Consider the following 19,021-nt stretch of genomic DNA (forward strand, 5'->3'; position numbering starts at 1 on the left):
TGTGATGGACAACCTGCCAGCGGGACTGGTGTTGGGGTTCCCCTGGTTACAATTGCATAATCCTATAATTAATTGGGAATGTCGGGACATTGTTAAATGGGGTCCCTATTGTTCTGAGAAATGTCTTGATACTGTGTCTGTGTCGTCCTTGGGTCTGGAAGGTATTCCGGAGTGCCTGATAGACTATACGGACGTTTTCTCCGAGAAAGAGGCTGAGGTTTTACCACCACACCGCCCATTTGATTGTGCCATTGACCTGGTTCCAGGTGCTAAATTGCCCAAAGCTCGCTTGTATAACCTTTCGGGTCCAGAACGGGCTGCGATGAAGGAGTATATTTCCGAGCGCCTCCGCAAGGGACACATTCGTCCTTCTGTTTCTCCTGTGGCGGTGGGGTTCTTTTTGTAAAGAAAAAAGACGGTGGTTTACCCCCATGCCTCGATTTTCGTGAGTTAAATAAGATAACTGTGAGGAATACGTATCCCCTTCCACTTATTCCTGATTTATACAACCAATTGTCCGGAGCTAAGTGGTTTTCAAAATTAGATCTAGGGGGAGCGTATAACCTTATCCGAGTCCGAGACGGAGATGAATGGAAAACTGCTTTTCTCACTACTGAAGGGTTGTTTGAAAATCTGGTCATGCCTTTCGGCTTGACCAATGCTCCAGCGGTCTTCCAAAACTTCACAAATCACGTGTTCTCTGATTTTATTGGACTTTTTTGGTGGTATATTTGGATGACATATTGATCTATTCTCCTGATAAACAGACTCATATTGGTCATGTTCGGGCAGTTCTCCAAAGGCTCCGGGAGAACTGTCCCTTTGCTAAACTGGAAAAATGTTTGTTTTTTGTTCAGGAACTGTAGTTTCTGGGATTCATCGTGTCTGCTGAAGGGTATCGCATGTATCCTAATAAGGTGCTGGCCACTGTCGAGTGGGTTCAACCTTGTGATTTGAAGGCTCTGCAGCGTTTCCTAGGATTCTCCATTCACCAATTACTATCTCAAATTTATAAAGGGGTTCTCACAGGTGGTTAAACCCCTCACAGACATGACTCAAAAGGGGGCCGATATCAAGAATTGGTCAACCGCAGCGGTAGCGGCATTTCAGTTTTTGAAAACATGTTTCATGTCGGCCCCGATTCTTGTTCAACCGGACCCGTCTGAACCATTTATTGTTGAAGTAGATGCCTCAGAGGTGGGGGTGGGGGTAGTATTGTCCCAGGGACCCGCCACTTTGACCAATTTAAGACCTTGCGCCTTTTTCTCAAAGAAATTCTCTCCTGCGGAGAGAAACTATGATGTGAGAAATCGAGAACTTCTGGCCGTTAAGTTGGCCTTTGAAGAATGGAGGCATTTTTTAGAGGGGGCTGTCCATCCTATAACCGTAATTACGGACCACAAAAACCTAGCTTATATTGAGTCAGCTAAGAGGTTGACTCCTAGACAGGCTAGATGGTCACTTTTTTTTTCCCGATTCAACTTCTCGATCACTTTTCGGCCAGGGTCCAAAAATGTCAGAGCGGATGCTTTGTCAAGCAGTTTAGATCCGGTGTCCCCCCCGGAACCTCCATCCTCCATTCTTCAGCCTAGGGTGGTGGTGACAGGTATTTCGAATATGTTGGAATGAGAGATTCGGGAAGCCCAGTCTCTTGCACCGCCGGCTAAGCCGGTGGACAAACTTTTTGTGCCAGCTCAGCTTTGCCTTAAGGTCCTCCAGGAGTTCCATGACTCAGTTCTGTGTGGACATCCAGGGATCTCGACTACCCGGAAGGCCTTTGCTAGAGTATTCTGGTGGTCTGCTTTAGCCTCTAATGTTGGGGAATATGTGTCTGCTTGTGATGTTTGTGCCCGTGCAAAAACCCCCCATAACCGGCCGGCCGGGGAATTGGTACCACTGCCAATTCCTGAGAGACCATGGACGCATTTGTCCATGGATTTCATCAACAACCTTCCCCCCTCCAAGGGTAATACCGTCGTCTGGGTTGTGGTGGACAGGTTTAGTAAGCAGGCACATTTTGTACCTTTGGCAGCTCTACCTAATGCGGAAACATTGTCCAGATTGTTTGTTGAGCATGTGGTGCGGTTGCATGGGGTACCCTTGAATGTGGTGTCTGATAGAGGAGTGCAATTTGTTTCCAGATGTTGGAGGGCTTTTTGTAAAAGGTTGGGTATTGGTCTGTCCTTTTCATCTGCTTATCATCCAGAGACTAATGGGCAGACTGAGCGGACCAATCAGTCTCTGGAGCAAATTCTGCGTTGCTTGACCTCAGACCGACAAGATGATTGGTGTTCTGTGTTACTGGTGGCTGAGTTTGCATTTAACAACTGCGTTAACCAGTCTACGGATGCATCTCCCTTTTTCTGCAATTATGGGTTTCATCCTCATTTTGGAGAATTTTCCCGTTTGAATTCTGGGTGTCCTGGGGCGGATGAGATGATCCAGTAGTTGGGGGAGGTATGGCGAGAGGTCGAGAGTAATATTACGAAGGCCCAGGACAAATTTAAATTTTTTGCGGACAAAAAACGATCCGCAGAATCGGTGTTTCAGATTGGGGATAAGGTATGGTTGTCCACCAAAAATATAAGACTCAAGGTCCCCTCTGCGAAGCTTGGACCCAAGTTTATCAGTCCTTATGAAATTACCGAGGCAGTTAACCCGGTGGCTTTTCAGTTGCGTCTCCCGCCATCTTTGCGGATCCCAAATGTTTTTCATAAGGCCCTTTTGAAACCTGTGAGGTATGCTGGGGAGGGATCATCAGCTTCCCCAACACCGGTTTTGGTAGACGGGCAGTCGGAGTACGAGGTGGAACTAATTGTCGACTCCAGGTTGGTCCGTTGTGCCCTTCAATATCTGGTACATTGGAAAGGCTACGGTCCTGAAGAACACTCGTGGGTTCCTGCTCGATCGGTTCATGCGGATCGGTTGGTCCGGGCCTTTCACGCCAAGTACCCTGAGAGACCTGGGGGTCCAGTGGCCCCGCATTGAGAGGAGGGTACTGTCATGTTCCAGGATGGGTTTCGCTTTGGCCCGTCCTGGTCTGACTGGGGGTTAATTGTTCCGCCTCTCCCTGGCAGAGGGCGGCTATTTAATGCTCACTGGACCTAGGTCCGGTGTCAGTTTTACTCCTGCCCTCGGCTGAGTTAGTTGACCTTGTCCGTACGTGTGCCTTGTGCCTGATATCTTGCTTGCTTGTTTGGTTTTGATCCGGTTCTGTCCCTGTTACGAGTTCTGCCTGTCCCTCTTTTACTGCGCTACCTCTCGTGTATGACTCTCTGCTTGTGACCCGACTTCTCTCTGCTCGTCTGACTCTCTGCTTGTGTATGACCTTTGGCTTTGTCTGACCTCCCATCTGTTTACCCCTCCTGTACCTCGCTGTCCGTACTGTGAATGACCTCCGTTTAGCCCGGCTCTGAGTTTTCTGTCTTCTCTGAAAGCAGGACGCTAAGCCCCACCCCCTTGCAGTCACATGACCGTAGGTCCCATGCCGGCTTGCTAAACTTCATCACTCAGGTCCTGTGCACCTACACTTTCTGGCTATCCTGGTCCCCAGGGGTCCCTACAGTGCGGGTGAATCCCTGCTCAGCGGAGGCTGTACGCCGGCGCTGTCAGGATTCTGATACCAGGACCCTGGACTGCGTTTGTCAAGTAAGGTAAAGAAACTGCACCCTGTTGTGTCCATGTCTCCTTCCTGCAACATCCTCAGCACTGCTACATCTCTGTGCGAGACACTGCACCCTCTTCATAAGCATTCCGCTACACTGCCCTGGGACCAACAGCCCTACCTGTAGAGGGCTGCAACATCATTGCTACACTAAACCATCCATCCCAGAGGATCTGTCTGCAGCGTCGGCTTAACATCTCCATTGCCGAACACCATAGGTGGCGTCGCGAATCACTTATAAACTTTATTCCCAACTCAACACCTTTTACATGGGCGCCCAGGGCCATGGACCGGGTCACCGCTGCTCCCTTCTGAGAGACCGGCCCGGTACCGAGTACCCCACAGCCCTGGGAGGGCGTCCCATACAGCTACATATGGGGTATTTCTACATTCAGTAAAAATTGTGGGACAAATTCTGGTGCCATTGTTACCCATTTCCCAGGGTAAAAATGTAAAACTTGGGGCTAACACACAATCTTAGTGGTAAAAATGTAATTTTTTTTCACTGCCCAATGGTATAAAAGTTTGTGACACACCTGTAATGTCAATATAATCATTGCACCCCTAGATGAATTCATTGAGAGGTTTAATTGGTAAAATGGGGTCACTTATGGGGGGTTCTGCTGTTTTGGCACCTCTGTAAATGTAACATGGCACCCTCAAACAAGTGCAGCAAAATCTACACTGTAATATGGTGCTACTTCACTTCTGAGCTTTGCACTGTGCTTCAAAAGTAGTTTTCGATCACATATTGATGAATTCAGGAGAAACTGCACAACAAACTTTGAGGTCCATTTTCTTGTGAAAATACAAAATTTGTAGCTAAAAAAAAATTTTTGTGGGAAAAATTTGATTTTTTTATTTGCACAGCCTAATGTTATAAACTTCTGTGAAGCACCTGGGGGTTCAAGGTGCTCAATACACATCTAGATAATTTCCAGACGATGTCTAGTTTCCAAAATGGTGTCACTTGTGGGGGGTTTCCATTGTTTAGGCACGTCAGGGGCTCTTCAATGCGACATAGCATCCGCTAATTTTTCCATCAAATTTTGCATTCAAAAAGTCAAATGGCGCTCCTAACCTTCCAAGCCCCACCGTGAGCCCAAACAGTAGTATTTCCCCACATATGGGGTATCAGTGCACTCAGGAGAAAATACAAAACAAACTGTATGGAGCAATTTCTCCTGTTACCCAAACAGTCAAATGCAAAATATGGAACTAAAAAAAGATTTATTTGGGAAAAATGCTTTTTTTATTTCCACGGGTCTACGCTATTAACTTCTATGAAGCACATGTGGGTTCAAGGTGCTCAATACACATCTAGATAAGGTCCATAAGGGGTCTAGTTTCCAAAATACACACCAAATAAATAAATATACTCAGATAATAAATAGAACAAACATATACAGCACTTGAATGTTAAAAATTAAAACCCAATGGTAATAGTCAAAGTGACATGGGACAAACAAGTGTAATTGTTTGTTCAATATAAAGTGCCAGTATATAAAAAAGTGCCAATAAGAGAAGATGAAGACAGTATACTGACCAGTAAAAAACCTGGTAGCAGCCCGCACCTGCCAAACGTGCGTTTCGCCTCAGCTTTGAACTTTTTTCTCTTTGTTCTATTTATTATCTGAGGATGAGGAGATTTATTTATTTGGTGTTTATTTTATGCAGTAGCTGTCCTGGCTACTAGTATATACTTATATATAATTGTGCACCTTATATCATGATATTCTAATTTTATAGATTATTATATATGGCAATGTTTATATGATTTGGTGTTATCAATATACAGTATATGTACCCTGTACCATCCCGCAATTTTTTCCACTTACTGATTTTTGCGCTTCACCTGACTTGAACTAATTATGTATACATCATGTAGAATCATAGAATCGTAGAGTTGGAAGGGACCTCCTGGGCCATCTGGTCCAACCCCCTGCTCAAAGCAGGATTCGCTAAATCATCCCAGTCAGATGTCTGTCCAGCCTCTGTTTGAAGACGTCCATTGAAGGAGAACTCACCACTTCTCGTGGCAGCCTGTTCCACTCATTGATCACTCTAACTGTCAAAAAGTTTTTTCTAATATCTAATCTGTGTCTCCTCCCATTCAGCTTCATCCCATTGCTTCTAGTCTTTCCTTGTGCAAATGAGAATAAAGTTGATCCTTCTACAATGTGACAGCCCTTTAGATATTTGTAGACAGCAATTAAGTCTCCTCTCAGTCTTCTCTTTTGCAAACTAAACATTCCCAAATCCTGCAACCTTTCCTCATAAGACAGGGTTTGCAGACCGGTCACCATTCTGGTCGCTCTTTTCTGAACTTGCTCCAGTTTGTTGATGTCTTTTTTAAAATGTGGTGCCCAAAACTGGACACAATATTCCAGATGAGGTCTGACCAAAGAGGAGTAGAGGGAAATAATGACTTCACGTGATCTAGACTGTATGCTTCTGTTAATACATCCTAGAATTGCATTTGCCTTTTTTGCTGCTGCATCACACTGTTGACTCATATTCAGTCTGTGATCTATTAGTATACCCAAGTCTTTTTCACATGTGCTGTCACTTAGCCCTATTCCTCCCATTCTATATATGCTTTTTTCATTTTTATTGCCCAGATGTAGTACTTTGCATTTCTCCCTGTTAAAAACCATTCTGTTAGTTACTGCCCACTTCTCCAGTTTATTTAAATCTTTTTGAATCCTCTCTCTCTCTTCTCTAGTATTAGCTATCCCTCCTAGCTTTGTGTCATCAGCAAATTTAATCAGTTTACCCTCAATTCCTTCCTGCATAGTGTGTACCATTGCACTGGTGCATAAGGATTATTTTTTTACTTATTTAAATATGTTTTTTAATTGAATTAATAAATAACTATTTTATATACAATTTATAGTTGTGTATCACGTTAGTAACTTTTAATTGATGTTGACACCAGTATTATGTTCTATTCAACATGCTTGTATCATCTATCCATGTATGCATTTATGTTGTAGCATGCACATATAAAAGTTCTTTATGTCTGCCACCTGTACTTTGTAATCTGTATACAATATACATTGATAATTCTTCAGATATGAATAGAATACCGTTATACTTGGGTTATTTTGTCTTCGGTTGCAATGCCATTATGACATCCTCACAGTCCCAAGAAAATGTCTGTCCTCTCCCCACTATCCCCGCCAGCTCTATGCAACTGTTGAGGTGGTTGGTGTCTCATCACAAACCAATGTGATGTGGAAGTCACCTGTCACGTCACGCGGACGCCAACTGGCATTGTGGCTACTTTGAATACACATGCCTCACAACCGGTCTGCGATGTCATATCCAGTATATGATGACTCTTCCGGTCTGCAGTGCCATACTTTCTGTCCACCTTTCCTATTTAAACCTCACACTTTCACTATATTAATGCCCCCTTACAAAGGCAGGAACGAAACGCGCGTTAGGGTGGATGTGCAATCTCTGGGGACCCCTGTATAAGAACTATGCCTAGGTATCTTATACCAATTGTACACCTGCATAGTGTGTACCATTGCACTGGTGCATAAGGATTATTTTTTTACTTATTTAAATATTTTTTACATTAAATTTTTTATATACCTCAGTCAATGTTTTTGTGATAGTACTATTATACCATGACATGTTTATTTCACATACAGTCATCACTATTATTGTTGCTATGTCTGGTATTATGTGATATATATACAATTCATGATATATTGCAGCTGTTCCTATATTGTGCGCCTCTTCTTTCACAGCTTCCCACTATATATTCTCACTTTTGCCAGAAACGCGTTGAGATGTATCCCCAACCTATATGATCTTTTAAAATATTTGAAATAAATTTGAGGATTTTATCTATTTTTGGGACTCGCCAAAATTTCTTTCTTATGATAAGTCGCAAGTCACGACTATTAGCTGGAGACCTACTACATTGCAAGACGAACTGAATCATTATGTAGGACACGGTGAGGCTATTTTTATTTTTTTGTTTATTTCTCAGTATCCAAACCAAATTTTTTTTTTTACAATTCGACCGACCCTGCCAGACATGAACATCCAGGGGTTTGCCCACCACTAATCACCATGTGATAAAACCTTGAGTGCAAGTAAACATCAGCACACAGCCTGATATGTGTCACATAGTTGAATTCAGAGTTTTCCTTAGATTACATATAAAAAACCTGCTTACAGAATCAATTGAAAAATATGTCTCCATTTTTCTCTATTAGGCCGGAGTCACACTAGCAAATAAATCGGACGAATGCAATGCGATAAAAAATAAAGAAGAATATAATGCTGTCTGCAGAACCTGCAGGGCACAAATCAGATTAGCCAAAGCTGAAAATGAATTGAGGCTTGCAAGAGATGTCAAAAGCAATAATAAATGATTTTGGGGATATGTCAAAAGTAAAAGAAAAGTCAAAGATGCTATAGGATTTTTACAGGATGAAAATGATGAAATGGTAAGACAGGATGTTGAGAAGGCTGAACTTTTAAATTCCTATTTTGCATCTGTTTTCTCTCAGAAAGGAAATGTAACATCAACTGTTATTCACTGTCCTATTAAGGGAATAGAAGAATCCAGGATATCTATAAACAGAAAGATAGTGAGGAAACACTTAGCTAGCCTAAATGAATTCAAGTCTCCAGGTCCAGATGAATTACACCCCAGAGTACTGAAGGAGATAGCAGAAGAAATTTTTGAACCCCTCTCTATAATCTTTGAAAATTCTTGGAGAACAGGAGAAGTGCCAGAAGACTGGAGAAGAGCAAATGTTGTTCCTATCTTCAAAAAGGGGAAGAAGGTGGACCCAGGTAACTATAGATCGGTGATTCTGACTGCTATACCAGGAAAGATCTTTGAACAAATTATTAAACAACATGTATGTCAATACCTGGATAAGAATGAAGTGATTAAACAGAGTCAGCATGGGTTTGTAACTAATAAGTCATGTCAGACTAACTTAATTTCCTTCTATGACGGTATCACTGATTGGGTGGATCAAGGAAATGCTGTAGATATAGTATATCTTGACTTCAGCAAAGCATTTGACAAAGTCTCTCATACAATCCTTATTGAAAAAATGATTAAGTATGGAATGGACAAGGCAACTGTTAGGTGGATTCATAACTGGCTTAGTGATCGGACCCAAAGAGTGGTCGTAAATGGCTGCACATCCAGTTGGAAGAATGTCTCAAGTGGGGTACCACAGGGCTCTGTCCTGGGCCCTGTATTGTTCAACATCTTTATCAACGATTTAGATGAAGGAATTGAGGGTAAACTGATTAAATTTGCTGATGACACAAAGCTAGGAGGGATAGCTAATACTAGAGAAGAGAGAGAGAGAGGATTCAAAAAGATTTAAATAAACTGGAGAAGTGGGCAGCAACTAACAGAATGGTTTTTAACAGGGAGAAATGCAAAGTACTACATCTGGGCAATAAAAATGGAAAAAGCATATATAGAATGGGAGGAATAGGGCTAAGTGACAGCACATGTGAAAAAGACTTGGGTATACTAATAGATCACAGACTGAATATGAGTCAACAGTGTGATGCAGCAGCAAAAAAGGCAAATGCAATTCTAGGATGTATTAACAGAAGCATACAGTCTAGATCACGTGAAGTCATTATTTCCCTCTACTCCTCTTTGGTCAGACCTCATCTGGAATATTGTGTCCAGTTTTGGGCACCACATTTTAAAAAAGACATCAACAAACTGGAGCAAGTTCAGAAAAGAGTGACCAGAATGGTGACCGGTCTGCAAACCCTGTCTTATGAGGAAAGGTTGCAGGATTTGGGAATGTTTAGTTTGCAAAAGAGAAGACTGAGAGGAGACTTAATAGCTGTCTACAAATATCTAAAGGGCTGTCACATTGTAGAAGGATCAACTTTATTCTCATTTGCACAAGGAAAGACTAGAAGCAATGGGATGAAACTGAATGGGAGGAGACACAGATTAGATATTAGAAAAAACTTTTTGACAGTTAGAGTGATCAATGAGTGGAACAGGCTGCCACGAGAAGTGGTGAGTTCTCCTTCAATGGAAGTCTTCAAACAGAGGCTGGACAGACATCTGACTGGGATGATTTAGCGAATCCTGCATTGAGCAGGGGGTTGGACCAGATGGCCCAGGAGGTCCCTTCCAACTCTACGATTCTATGATTCTATGATTCTATGATTCAATGTAAGTTACAAGATGTGGCGTCATTGCTCACATATCTGTACCAAATTCCTACGCCATTTAATGTGTGCATATTTTCAACATCTAAATTACACCTCCCTGACTGGTGGCCCCATGACGATTTTTGGTCCTAAAAATTTAAATACTTAGCTAATTGTTCTGCCACCAAGTGCAGTGCTCTCCTTGTTTTTTTGTCCGCATCTTATCCAGTATATATCTTTTGTTTTTTGACTCAAAATATAATAGATGTTCTTATCATTACCACAGGTTTTTCTACATTTTCTTTGAAATTCGTTTTTTAGAAGGTCCTTTGTAGTAGGCCTCAGCCTGTTACTTATTTTGGTAGTATTGGTGTTGAGCCATCAGAAAAATTCATATGTTTCAAAATGTGTGCCTAAGCATATGTAAACCGTTGATAACATAGCCATATGTGTGGTCTTAGGAAATCCTGTGTTTTGTTTCAAATTGTAGTGACTGATGTGACAAGGCGTTGGCGCAGCTGTAGGGACACATATAAGAGGGAGAGACAGCTGAGGGCCCGTAGTGGAGCGGCCGGAACCACAAAGAGGAAATACCTCTACTTTGACCGCCTACATTTCCTTGCTCCTGTGATGGATCTGAGACCGTAAGTGCGGGGTTTAATGTAGTACTTTGTCTTTTCGCTATGCAAACTCTAAATATTTTTTTTTTGTTTTAATTGTAACACCGAGTCAAACCTCACAGAGAGGGAGACGGGTTTCGACTCTGAGGTGGCGATTGATCCAGAGTCGGATGTTGCTGCAGGGTCAGGCCCAGCTGCAGGAGTTCCCAGAGCCACACCACCACCACCAAGGTCACCACCACCAGAATCTGGTAGCCAGGCAGCACAGCATGATGACCAGGGCAACAGTAGCAGCCCCACCATGCCTCTGGATCCCTCTCCACAGCCTTCTGCCCTACCATGACGAGGCAGGCGCAGGAGAGAAGGAACACCTTTGGGAACAAGGATGCAGGTTGACCGAGGTGTCTTGGACTACTTGTCCACAGCTGCTCATGATGATGGGGAGGAGGTTTATGGGCGCAGTCTGGCACAGTACTTGAGGGCAATTCCCCGTGGGTACATGCTGCGTACCAGAGGGGCTCTCCAAATCGTTTTGGATGCCAGCACACCACCCAATAATCCCCGCACTGTGTTTCAGTTTCTGGAAAGGTGGCAGCTGTCAGATGAAAATCAAATTGATAGGCTGGCTGGACTTGATGTGACAAGTCAACCATCCTTGGAACCTGTTCCTCCTCCTCCTCCGCCACGGGTGCCAACACCTCCGCCTCAGCCTGCACACATCCCCAATGTGGCTCCACAGATCCAATATATGGGCCAGGGCGCACATGCCCAATATGGCCACTTTAACGTACCCAATGTTGGAGGCTGGCCTCAACATGGGTATGTTAGACATGGCCATATTGGGGGATATGGGCAATTAGGGCAGCCCTACCATGACTACCCCCACCAATTTCAAAATTACCCCTACCCAAACCCCCAAATAGATCCTGCCAGGATGCAACAGATGGCACAGCTAACTGGCAGCGCACAGGGGGACAGAGATGTGGCCCAGCAACCAAGGGCAAATGTCCAAACAGGACCCCCACCTTCACCACCCCCAACCAACCATGACTTGTAGGTTTTCATTTTGGCCTTTTTTTGAGATTGTCTGTTTTATACAACATGTTTCTTTTTTGTGTCTTAATGTTAACTACTAATGTGCTGCAAACATTATGCCATATGGCATTAATATGGTTATTTGCTTTCGGCATCCCCCCCCAAAAAAAAAACAAGTAATAAACTTGTTAGCATTCACAATGTGTGCATGTTCCTGTTCGTACATGTTCTGTAATGTGTTAGATAGATGTACTAAAAATTAGTCAGAAAAAAACACAAAAGGCCAAGCAAAAAATCTTTATGAGAACACAACACAACCAAACCACTACATAGATAAGGCATCATCTTGCCAGGGAGTAGCACCCTGAGGTGTTAGAAAATAAGTAGTGAACACACTTTGAGTCTGGAAATTGGACGACGGGGTGGGATTACATGAGTCCTAGGCCTAGACACATTTGTAGATTCAACTTCAGCATCATCATGTGAGGGGCAGTCATGAATTCTTGTGAAGTTATGTAGGACCACACAGGCTTTAATAACTTCATTGACATTTGCTTCACTCAGCTGAATGGCGGACTGTAGGACCCTCCATTTTGCCGAAAGAATACCAAAGGCGCACTCCACCAGTCGCCAAGCACGTGATAGGCGCAAGTTAAATATTCAACGCCGGCGGTCAAGGGTTCGTCATGGATATGGCCTCATGACATGTCTGGTCAATTGAAATACCTCATCTGCTACAAGAACATAAGGCACCGGTTCCAGATTTGAGTCTGGAAGCTGACGTGGTGGTGGTAGGTCAAGCTCATTATTACGCAGCCGCCAACCCATAATGGAAGAATTGAAGACTCTCGAGTCTCCAGTTCTTCCACAGGCCCCAATATCTACAATTATAAACCTGTAGTGAGTGTCGACCAGAGCCAACAATACTACAGAAAAATATTGTTTATAATTATAGAATTGGGACCCTGAGTTCGGCGGCTTACACACACGGATGTGCTTCCCATCCAAGGCTCCAATACATTGTGGAAACTGGCACGTGGCCTCAAATCCACGGGAGATACGCAACCAGTCTGCCATTTTGGGCTCCGGCATTACCACATGATGGAGTCTGGACCAGATTTCGGAGCATGTAGACCGGACAATGCCAGAGATTGTTGATTTTCCAATTAAAAATTCTAAATGCAGACCAGCATATGAAAGGCCAGTTGAAAGGAAGACAAAAAAAACAAAACATGAGTACACAGCCCAACAAACAACAGATAAAGCTTAAATCACATTTAAAGTCCAGGAATTCTAAAGTAGGCATGATCAACATTAAATTACATGCCATGGCTTGGTTAAGTAATACACAAGCATATAATGTTTATTTGGAAATGTGCTAAAACAAATGTGATCAAAAATGGCAATAATAAATAAGGTTCAAGGTCTGGTAAGGAAATATGCTGCTTCACAAATCATCAACATATTGCTTTAAGACATACCGTAAGGTGAGGAGTAGATGCTCCTCTGCAGAAATAGCTTTGCGCATCCTCGTGTCCTGAAATGTGATACCAGGGCGCACAATCTCAAGCAAAAGAGCTTTAAACTAGAACAACATGGGAAGGGAAGCAAAAGACCAGAAAAAGCCATACACCTGACAAATGCTATTGAGAACTCTGCTATTAGAAGTGGAAAGGAAGAACAAAGACAAAAGAATCTAATTAATAAAAATATTGGAGAAAGAGAAACCAATCACAAACTAAAATGTTTCTATACTAATGCACAAAGCATGGGCAACAAACAAGGAGAATTGGAACTACTAACACAGGAAAATAAATATGATGTCATTGGAATCACTGAAACTTGGTGGGATGATACACATGATTGGAATACAAGACTAGAAGGATACAACTTATTTGCAAGAAACAGACTTGATAAACGAGGAGGAGGTGTCGCATTGTATGTTAGAAACGCGTATATCTGCACAGAGATTGAAGCTTCAGAGACTGGGAGTTCTGTGGAAACTGGGTAAGAATACAAGGACAGAACAATGGAAAGGACACCATTGTAGGCATTTACTACAGGCCGCCTGTGCAAGCTGAAGATATGGATGAACTCTTTATGCATCAAATGGCCAAGTTCTCCAAAAAATATGACATAGTTGTCATGGGAGATTTCAACTATCCAGACATTTGTTGGGAATCTCTCTCAGGCAAAACTAACAGGTCAAGGAAATTCTTATCCTCTCTTGCTGACAACTTTATCTTCCAAAAGGTAGGGGAGAAAACAAGGGGAACTGCTACCTTGGATCTAATCCTTATAAACAGGGAGGAAATGGTTGAGGAGGTAAAAGTGGCTGGGACCCTAGGAGGTAGCGACCATGCTATTTTAGAATTTTGAATAACTAGAGGAGGAAGACCTGTGAAGACTAAGACGTCAAGGTTAGATTTCAGAACGGCAGATTTTAAGGGATTCAGAAAGAGAATTGGAGGGATCCAATGGCTGGAAAAATGTCCAGGAAGGATGGGAAATCTTGAAAAATGAAATTCTCAAAGCACAATTGTTAACAATTCCAAAAAGAGGGAAGAATATGAAGCATTTAAGGAAGCCAGGATGGATGAACACAGAACTTAAGCACATGCTAAAAAGGAAGAAAAAAATGTTTATAAAATGGAAAGAGGGAGGCATATCTAAAGAAGAATATAATGCTGTCTGCAGAACCTGCAGGGCACAAATCAGATTAGTAAAGCTGACAATGAATTGAGGCTTGCAAGAGATGTCAAAAGCAATAATAAAGGATTTTGGGGATATGTCAAAAGTAAAAGAAAAGTCAAAGATGCTATAGGATTTTTACAGGATGAAAATGATTAAATAGTAAGACAGGATGTTGAGAAGGCTGAACTTTTAAATTCCTATTTTGCATCTGTTTTCTCTCAGAAAGGAAATGTAACATCAACTGATCTTCACTGTCCTATTAAGGGAATAGAAGAATCCAGGATATCTATAAACAGAAAGATAGTGAGGAAACACTTAGCTAACCTAAATGAATTCAAGTCTTCAGGTCCAGATGAATTACACCCCAGAGTACTGAAGGAGATAGCAGAAGAAATTTTTGAACCCCTCTCCATAATCTTTGAAAATTCTGGGAGAACAGGAGAAGTCCCAGAAGACTGGAGAAGAGCAAATGTTGCTCCTATCTTCAAAAAGGGGAAGAAGGTGGACCCAGGCAACTATAGGCCGGTGAGTCTGACTTCTATACCAGGAAAGATCTTTGAACAAATTATTAAACAACATGTATGTCAGTACCTGGATAAGAATGAAGTGATTAAACAGAGTCAGCATGGGTTTGTAACTAATAAGTCATGTCAGACTAACTTAATTTCCTTCTATGACAGAATCACTGATTGGGTGGATCAAGGAAATGCTGTAGATATAGTATATCTTGACTTCAGCAAAGCATTTGACAAAGTATCTCATACAATCCTTATTGAAAAAATGACTAAGTATGGAATGGACAAGGCAACTGTTAGGTGGATTCATAACTGGCTTAGTGATCGGACCCAAAGAGTGGTCGTAAATGGCTGCACATCCAGTTGGAAGAATGTCTCAAGTGGTGTACCACAGGGCTCTGATTTAGATGAAGGAATTGAGGGTAAACTGATTAAATTTGCTGATGACAATAAGCTAGGAGGGATAGCTAATACTAGAGAAGAGAGAGAGAGGATTCAAAAAGATATAAATAAACTGGAGAAGTGGGCAGCAACTAACAGAATGGTTTTTAACAGGGAAAAATGCAAAGTAATACATCTGGGCAATAAAAATGAAAAAAACCATATACAGAATGGGAGGAATAGGCCTAAGCAACAGCACATGTGAAAAAGATTTGGGTATACTAATAGATCACAGACTGAATATGAGTCAACAGTGTGATGCAGCAGCAAAAAAGGCAAATGCAATTCTAGGATGTATTAACAGAAGAATACAGTCTAGATCACGTGAAGTCATTATTTCCCTCTACTCCTCTTTGGTCAGACCTCATCTGGAATATTGTGTCCAGTTTTGGGCACCACATTTTAAAAAAGACATCAACAAACTGGAGCAAGTTCAGAAAAGAGCAACCAGAATGGTGACCGGTGTGCAAACCCTGTCTTATGAGGAAAGGTTGCAGGATTTGGGATTGTTTAGTTTGCAAAAGCGAAGACTGAGAGGAGACTTAATAGCTGTCTACAAATATCTCAAGGGCTGTCACATTGTAGAAGGATCAACTTTATTCTCATTTGCACAAGGAAAGACTAGAAGCAATGGGATGAAACTGAATGGGAGGAGACACAGATTAGATATTAGAAAAAACTTTTTGACAGTTAGAGTGATCAATGAGTGGAACAAGCTGCCACGAGAAGTGGTGAGTTCTCCTTCAAAGGAAGTCTTCAAACAGAGGCTGGACAGACATCTGACTGGGATGATTTAGGGAATCCTGCTTTGAGCAGGGGGTTGGACCAGATGGCCCAGGAGGTCCCTTCCAACTCTACGATTCTATGATTCTATGATTCTATGATTAATGTAGCAAGGCTCATCCGACAATATTGAAAGAACTTCTCCGGATGGCTACACAGAGATGTATAGAGACGATGGAAATGGCCTTTAGATATCCTGCGTACTGAAAGCGGATGGACCCACATTCGTCTACGCCTCCTCGGATCCACAATCACAGGGTATTGCTCCCCAAAACGTCGGGATATAACCCAATAGAAAAGAACACGCTCAGTGGTGTTAAAAGTGAGCCTGTCTGTCATGTTTAGCACAAAGCAGAGATAACAAAATCCAAGCACTGACTATGGCAAAGGTAGCAGGCTAACACCTATTGTAGAGCCCATAAATATAGGGCGGGATGATTTTTTAAATTAGTTTCAGGCCTAAAAACCGTTATTTGTCCATTTTGTAAGGCTCCGAATAAAAATCGCAAGACGGATGTCAAACGCATGCTTAAATGCGAATAAAATCGGATCAACGATGAAAAATCAGATCACAGACGGATCACTGATCAAGAAACCTTGGTGAGATTTCGGAACGTAAAAATCGGACCGATTTTTTAATGGATGTGTGTGACTCCAGCCTTAGGCTCCTCAACAACTAGGGGGCGCCTCACAGTTTATGAAGCACTGGTGTATATACTCTAGCTCATGTTCTGCCCGCCATTCTGTATTGTCTAGTGTACCTTTAGAACATGTTTTTTTATCAGGGTTATGTACAGTATATGTATGGTATGTATGGTGGGTGTATACAGCAGGCATATGTACAACCATTTATAGGCATCTTTTAGTTGTCGGTATTCTACATGTATGCATTTTCAGTTTGAATATCCTCTTGTCATTTCAATTCAGAGTTTCACGGTCATACCTTGATAGCGCAAAATTTGTGATAAAATAGCATTGTGTTTGGGTTGTGACTGAAATATTTTTTTTGATTATCAGATAGCTTTGTAATCAAGGAACAAAAACTATCTTGTATTTTTTGAACCCATGTAGTCACTCTATAAAAAATGCTCAGTCCAGTCTTTGATGACCCTGGATATTTTCTGATTGTGATGGTCTGTATAATTGGACAATTATTAAATGGAGAAAAGATATTTCGCAGTTTTTTCTGATAGTGTAAGCTGTGGATTTTTTGTTGCTAGGATACAAGCATGGCTGCTTCAGTGACTGTTGACATATATCTACCTGGTGAATACAGTGGTATATATGAAAATATTTCTCCTGGATACAATATAATATGATACATTCACCAACAACAATATTGAAACAACAGGAAGAAAAACTGGAATTATGGAAATCACAGTATTGATACACATGATAATGATATGCAAATCATGAAAAAATGGAAACCAAATTTTCAAATATCTCTACTTATTCAGTATCTAATATGAGCGCCCCATGCCGAAATCCACACACTTACATGCTTTGTCAAGCTATCAGTGAGGTTATTAGTGGTTGTCTAAGGAATGTTCTACCATGCTGATAGTATCTGGGCACATAAATAATCAAGATCCATAACTGGCTGCTCTTTTTCCATTTTCCAGCCAATTATGTTCAAATATGCTCGATGGGATCAAAGTCTGGAGACACTGCAAGCCATGGTAGCACATTTAGTCTACGTACAATGCTTAAAGGATGAACAACATATGGTCTGACCAGGTCATGTTGACTAACAGCTCCTGGGACACTTTAGAGACATTGATAAACCGTGTCATTTGTGGACAATTGAAAAAGAAGCTGCCTGCAGTGGAACTAGAATATTTGTGTGCCAAGTGCATTAAGTTTGGCAGAACATTCCTCAGACAACCATTAATAAACTGATTGATAGCATCCAAGGTGTGTAAGTGTGGGGTTTTGCGTGTGACACTCATTCTCAATACTGAATAAATCGAGATGTTTTGAAAATTTTGTTCATATTAACATGTCTATTGATCTTGTGCTTTCTATAGTACCACAAATTTTCTTTCTTGGGGCTGCTATTTACTAGCTGAGGATTGTAGCTATGGTCTTGGATAATAATAATAACATTGACATTGTGTTAACATAAAAACTTCTGATTGTTTTTTACAGTTTCACATTACTTACCTTGCCGACAAAATGGCGTGATGGTCATTACCGGTGCAGATATCTTGAGTGATATAAGGATTTGTAGCACAGGAAGTACCAAAGCGGGTATAGTTAGGTTTACAGACAGTGAGGAAGAAAGGAGCATGGTAACCTGTTGCAAGCTGAATGACATCAGTGACCAATGCAGTGGCACACAATCCAAAGACATGTACACCTATATAAAAGGATAAAGCTCATATTGAGTACACTGTACACAGAATAAAAAAATATATATATTTATAATATATACAAAATATATTTCCATATGCAAAGTTACAATGCTTTCAGCAAAAGATACAGGAAAGATATATATCTTTGTACCGTGTTAGCCAGTAGAAAGAAGAATAATGACAATTCTGCTTCACATCATTTGTCTTATCTATTGCGTTATTTCTGTGCTGTTTTGTGTATAAATATGTGATTCTTCAGACGTTTTATTAGTCTGTATGCCTGATGAAGAGACCTTAGTAGTCTCAAAAGCTTGCAATATGTTACCATCTTTTCAGTTAGCCATTAAAAGGTATCAACCACTGAGGACTCTCAATTCTAAATATTCTTCAGCAAAAGAGAAATTTTCAAAATAGCATCAAAGCATCATTTCTTCTAGGTCCACTGGCACACAGTTTTTGAAGTAACTCGGCAGGGAGATTGCTCCAAATATGCAATATTAAAGAACCACAAATTTGTGGGTGTCCTGAGGAAGGAGTCAGGTGGGCTCTGAGTTGACATTGAACCATTTATTCATGATATCCTTGGATTGTGTTTAAATCAGCAGCTCATATCACAAATCCACTCTACCCTGGTAGCTCTCTGAAAACGTTTGTGAATAATGCAGCAGTTGACATTTTTCACTTCATCAGTGGTTGTGCCTCACACAACCTTATCAGGTGAGTTTATACCTGTTTTATCCTCAC

The 19,021-nt window shown here is 41.6% G+C and overlaps 1 protein-coding gene and 1 long non-coding RNA gene across 3 annotated transcripts in view; both read right to left on the minus strand.

The window, feature by feature from the left end:
- PLPPR3 (phospholipid phosphatase related 3) overlaps positions 1-19,021 on the minus strand; it is a 381,927-nt gene that overhangs the window by 231,301 nt on the left and 131,605 nt on the right. For both annotated transcript variants that reach the window (XM_073543392.1, XM_073543391.1), the window contains one exon: positions 18,087-18,282. In XM_073543392.1, the coding sequence (XP_073399493.1) occupies positions 18,087-18,282 (196 nt within the window). The remainder of the gene's footprint in view (positions 1-18,086; positions 18,283-19,021) is intronic.
- LOC141048048 (uncharacterized) lies at positions 11,773-17,798 on the minus strand. Its single transcript, XR_012219951.1, has 2 exons — positions 12,972-17,798; positions 11,773-12,665 (listed from the first exon to the last, which is right to left on the minus strand). It is a non-coding gene; the product is annotated as an uncharacterized lncRNA (long non-coding RNA).

Source organism: Dendrobates tinctorius, unplaced genomic scaffold (assembly GCF_039654945.1).
Source record: "Dendrobates tinctorius isolate UK_male_01 unplaced genomic scaffold, ASM3965494v1 ptg000132l, whole genome shotgun sequence".
NCBI classification, from domain to species: Eukaryota; Metazoa; Chordata; class Amphibia; order Anura; family Dendrobatidae; genus Dendrobates; species Dendrobates tinctorius.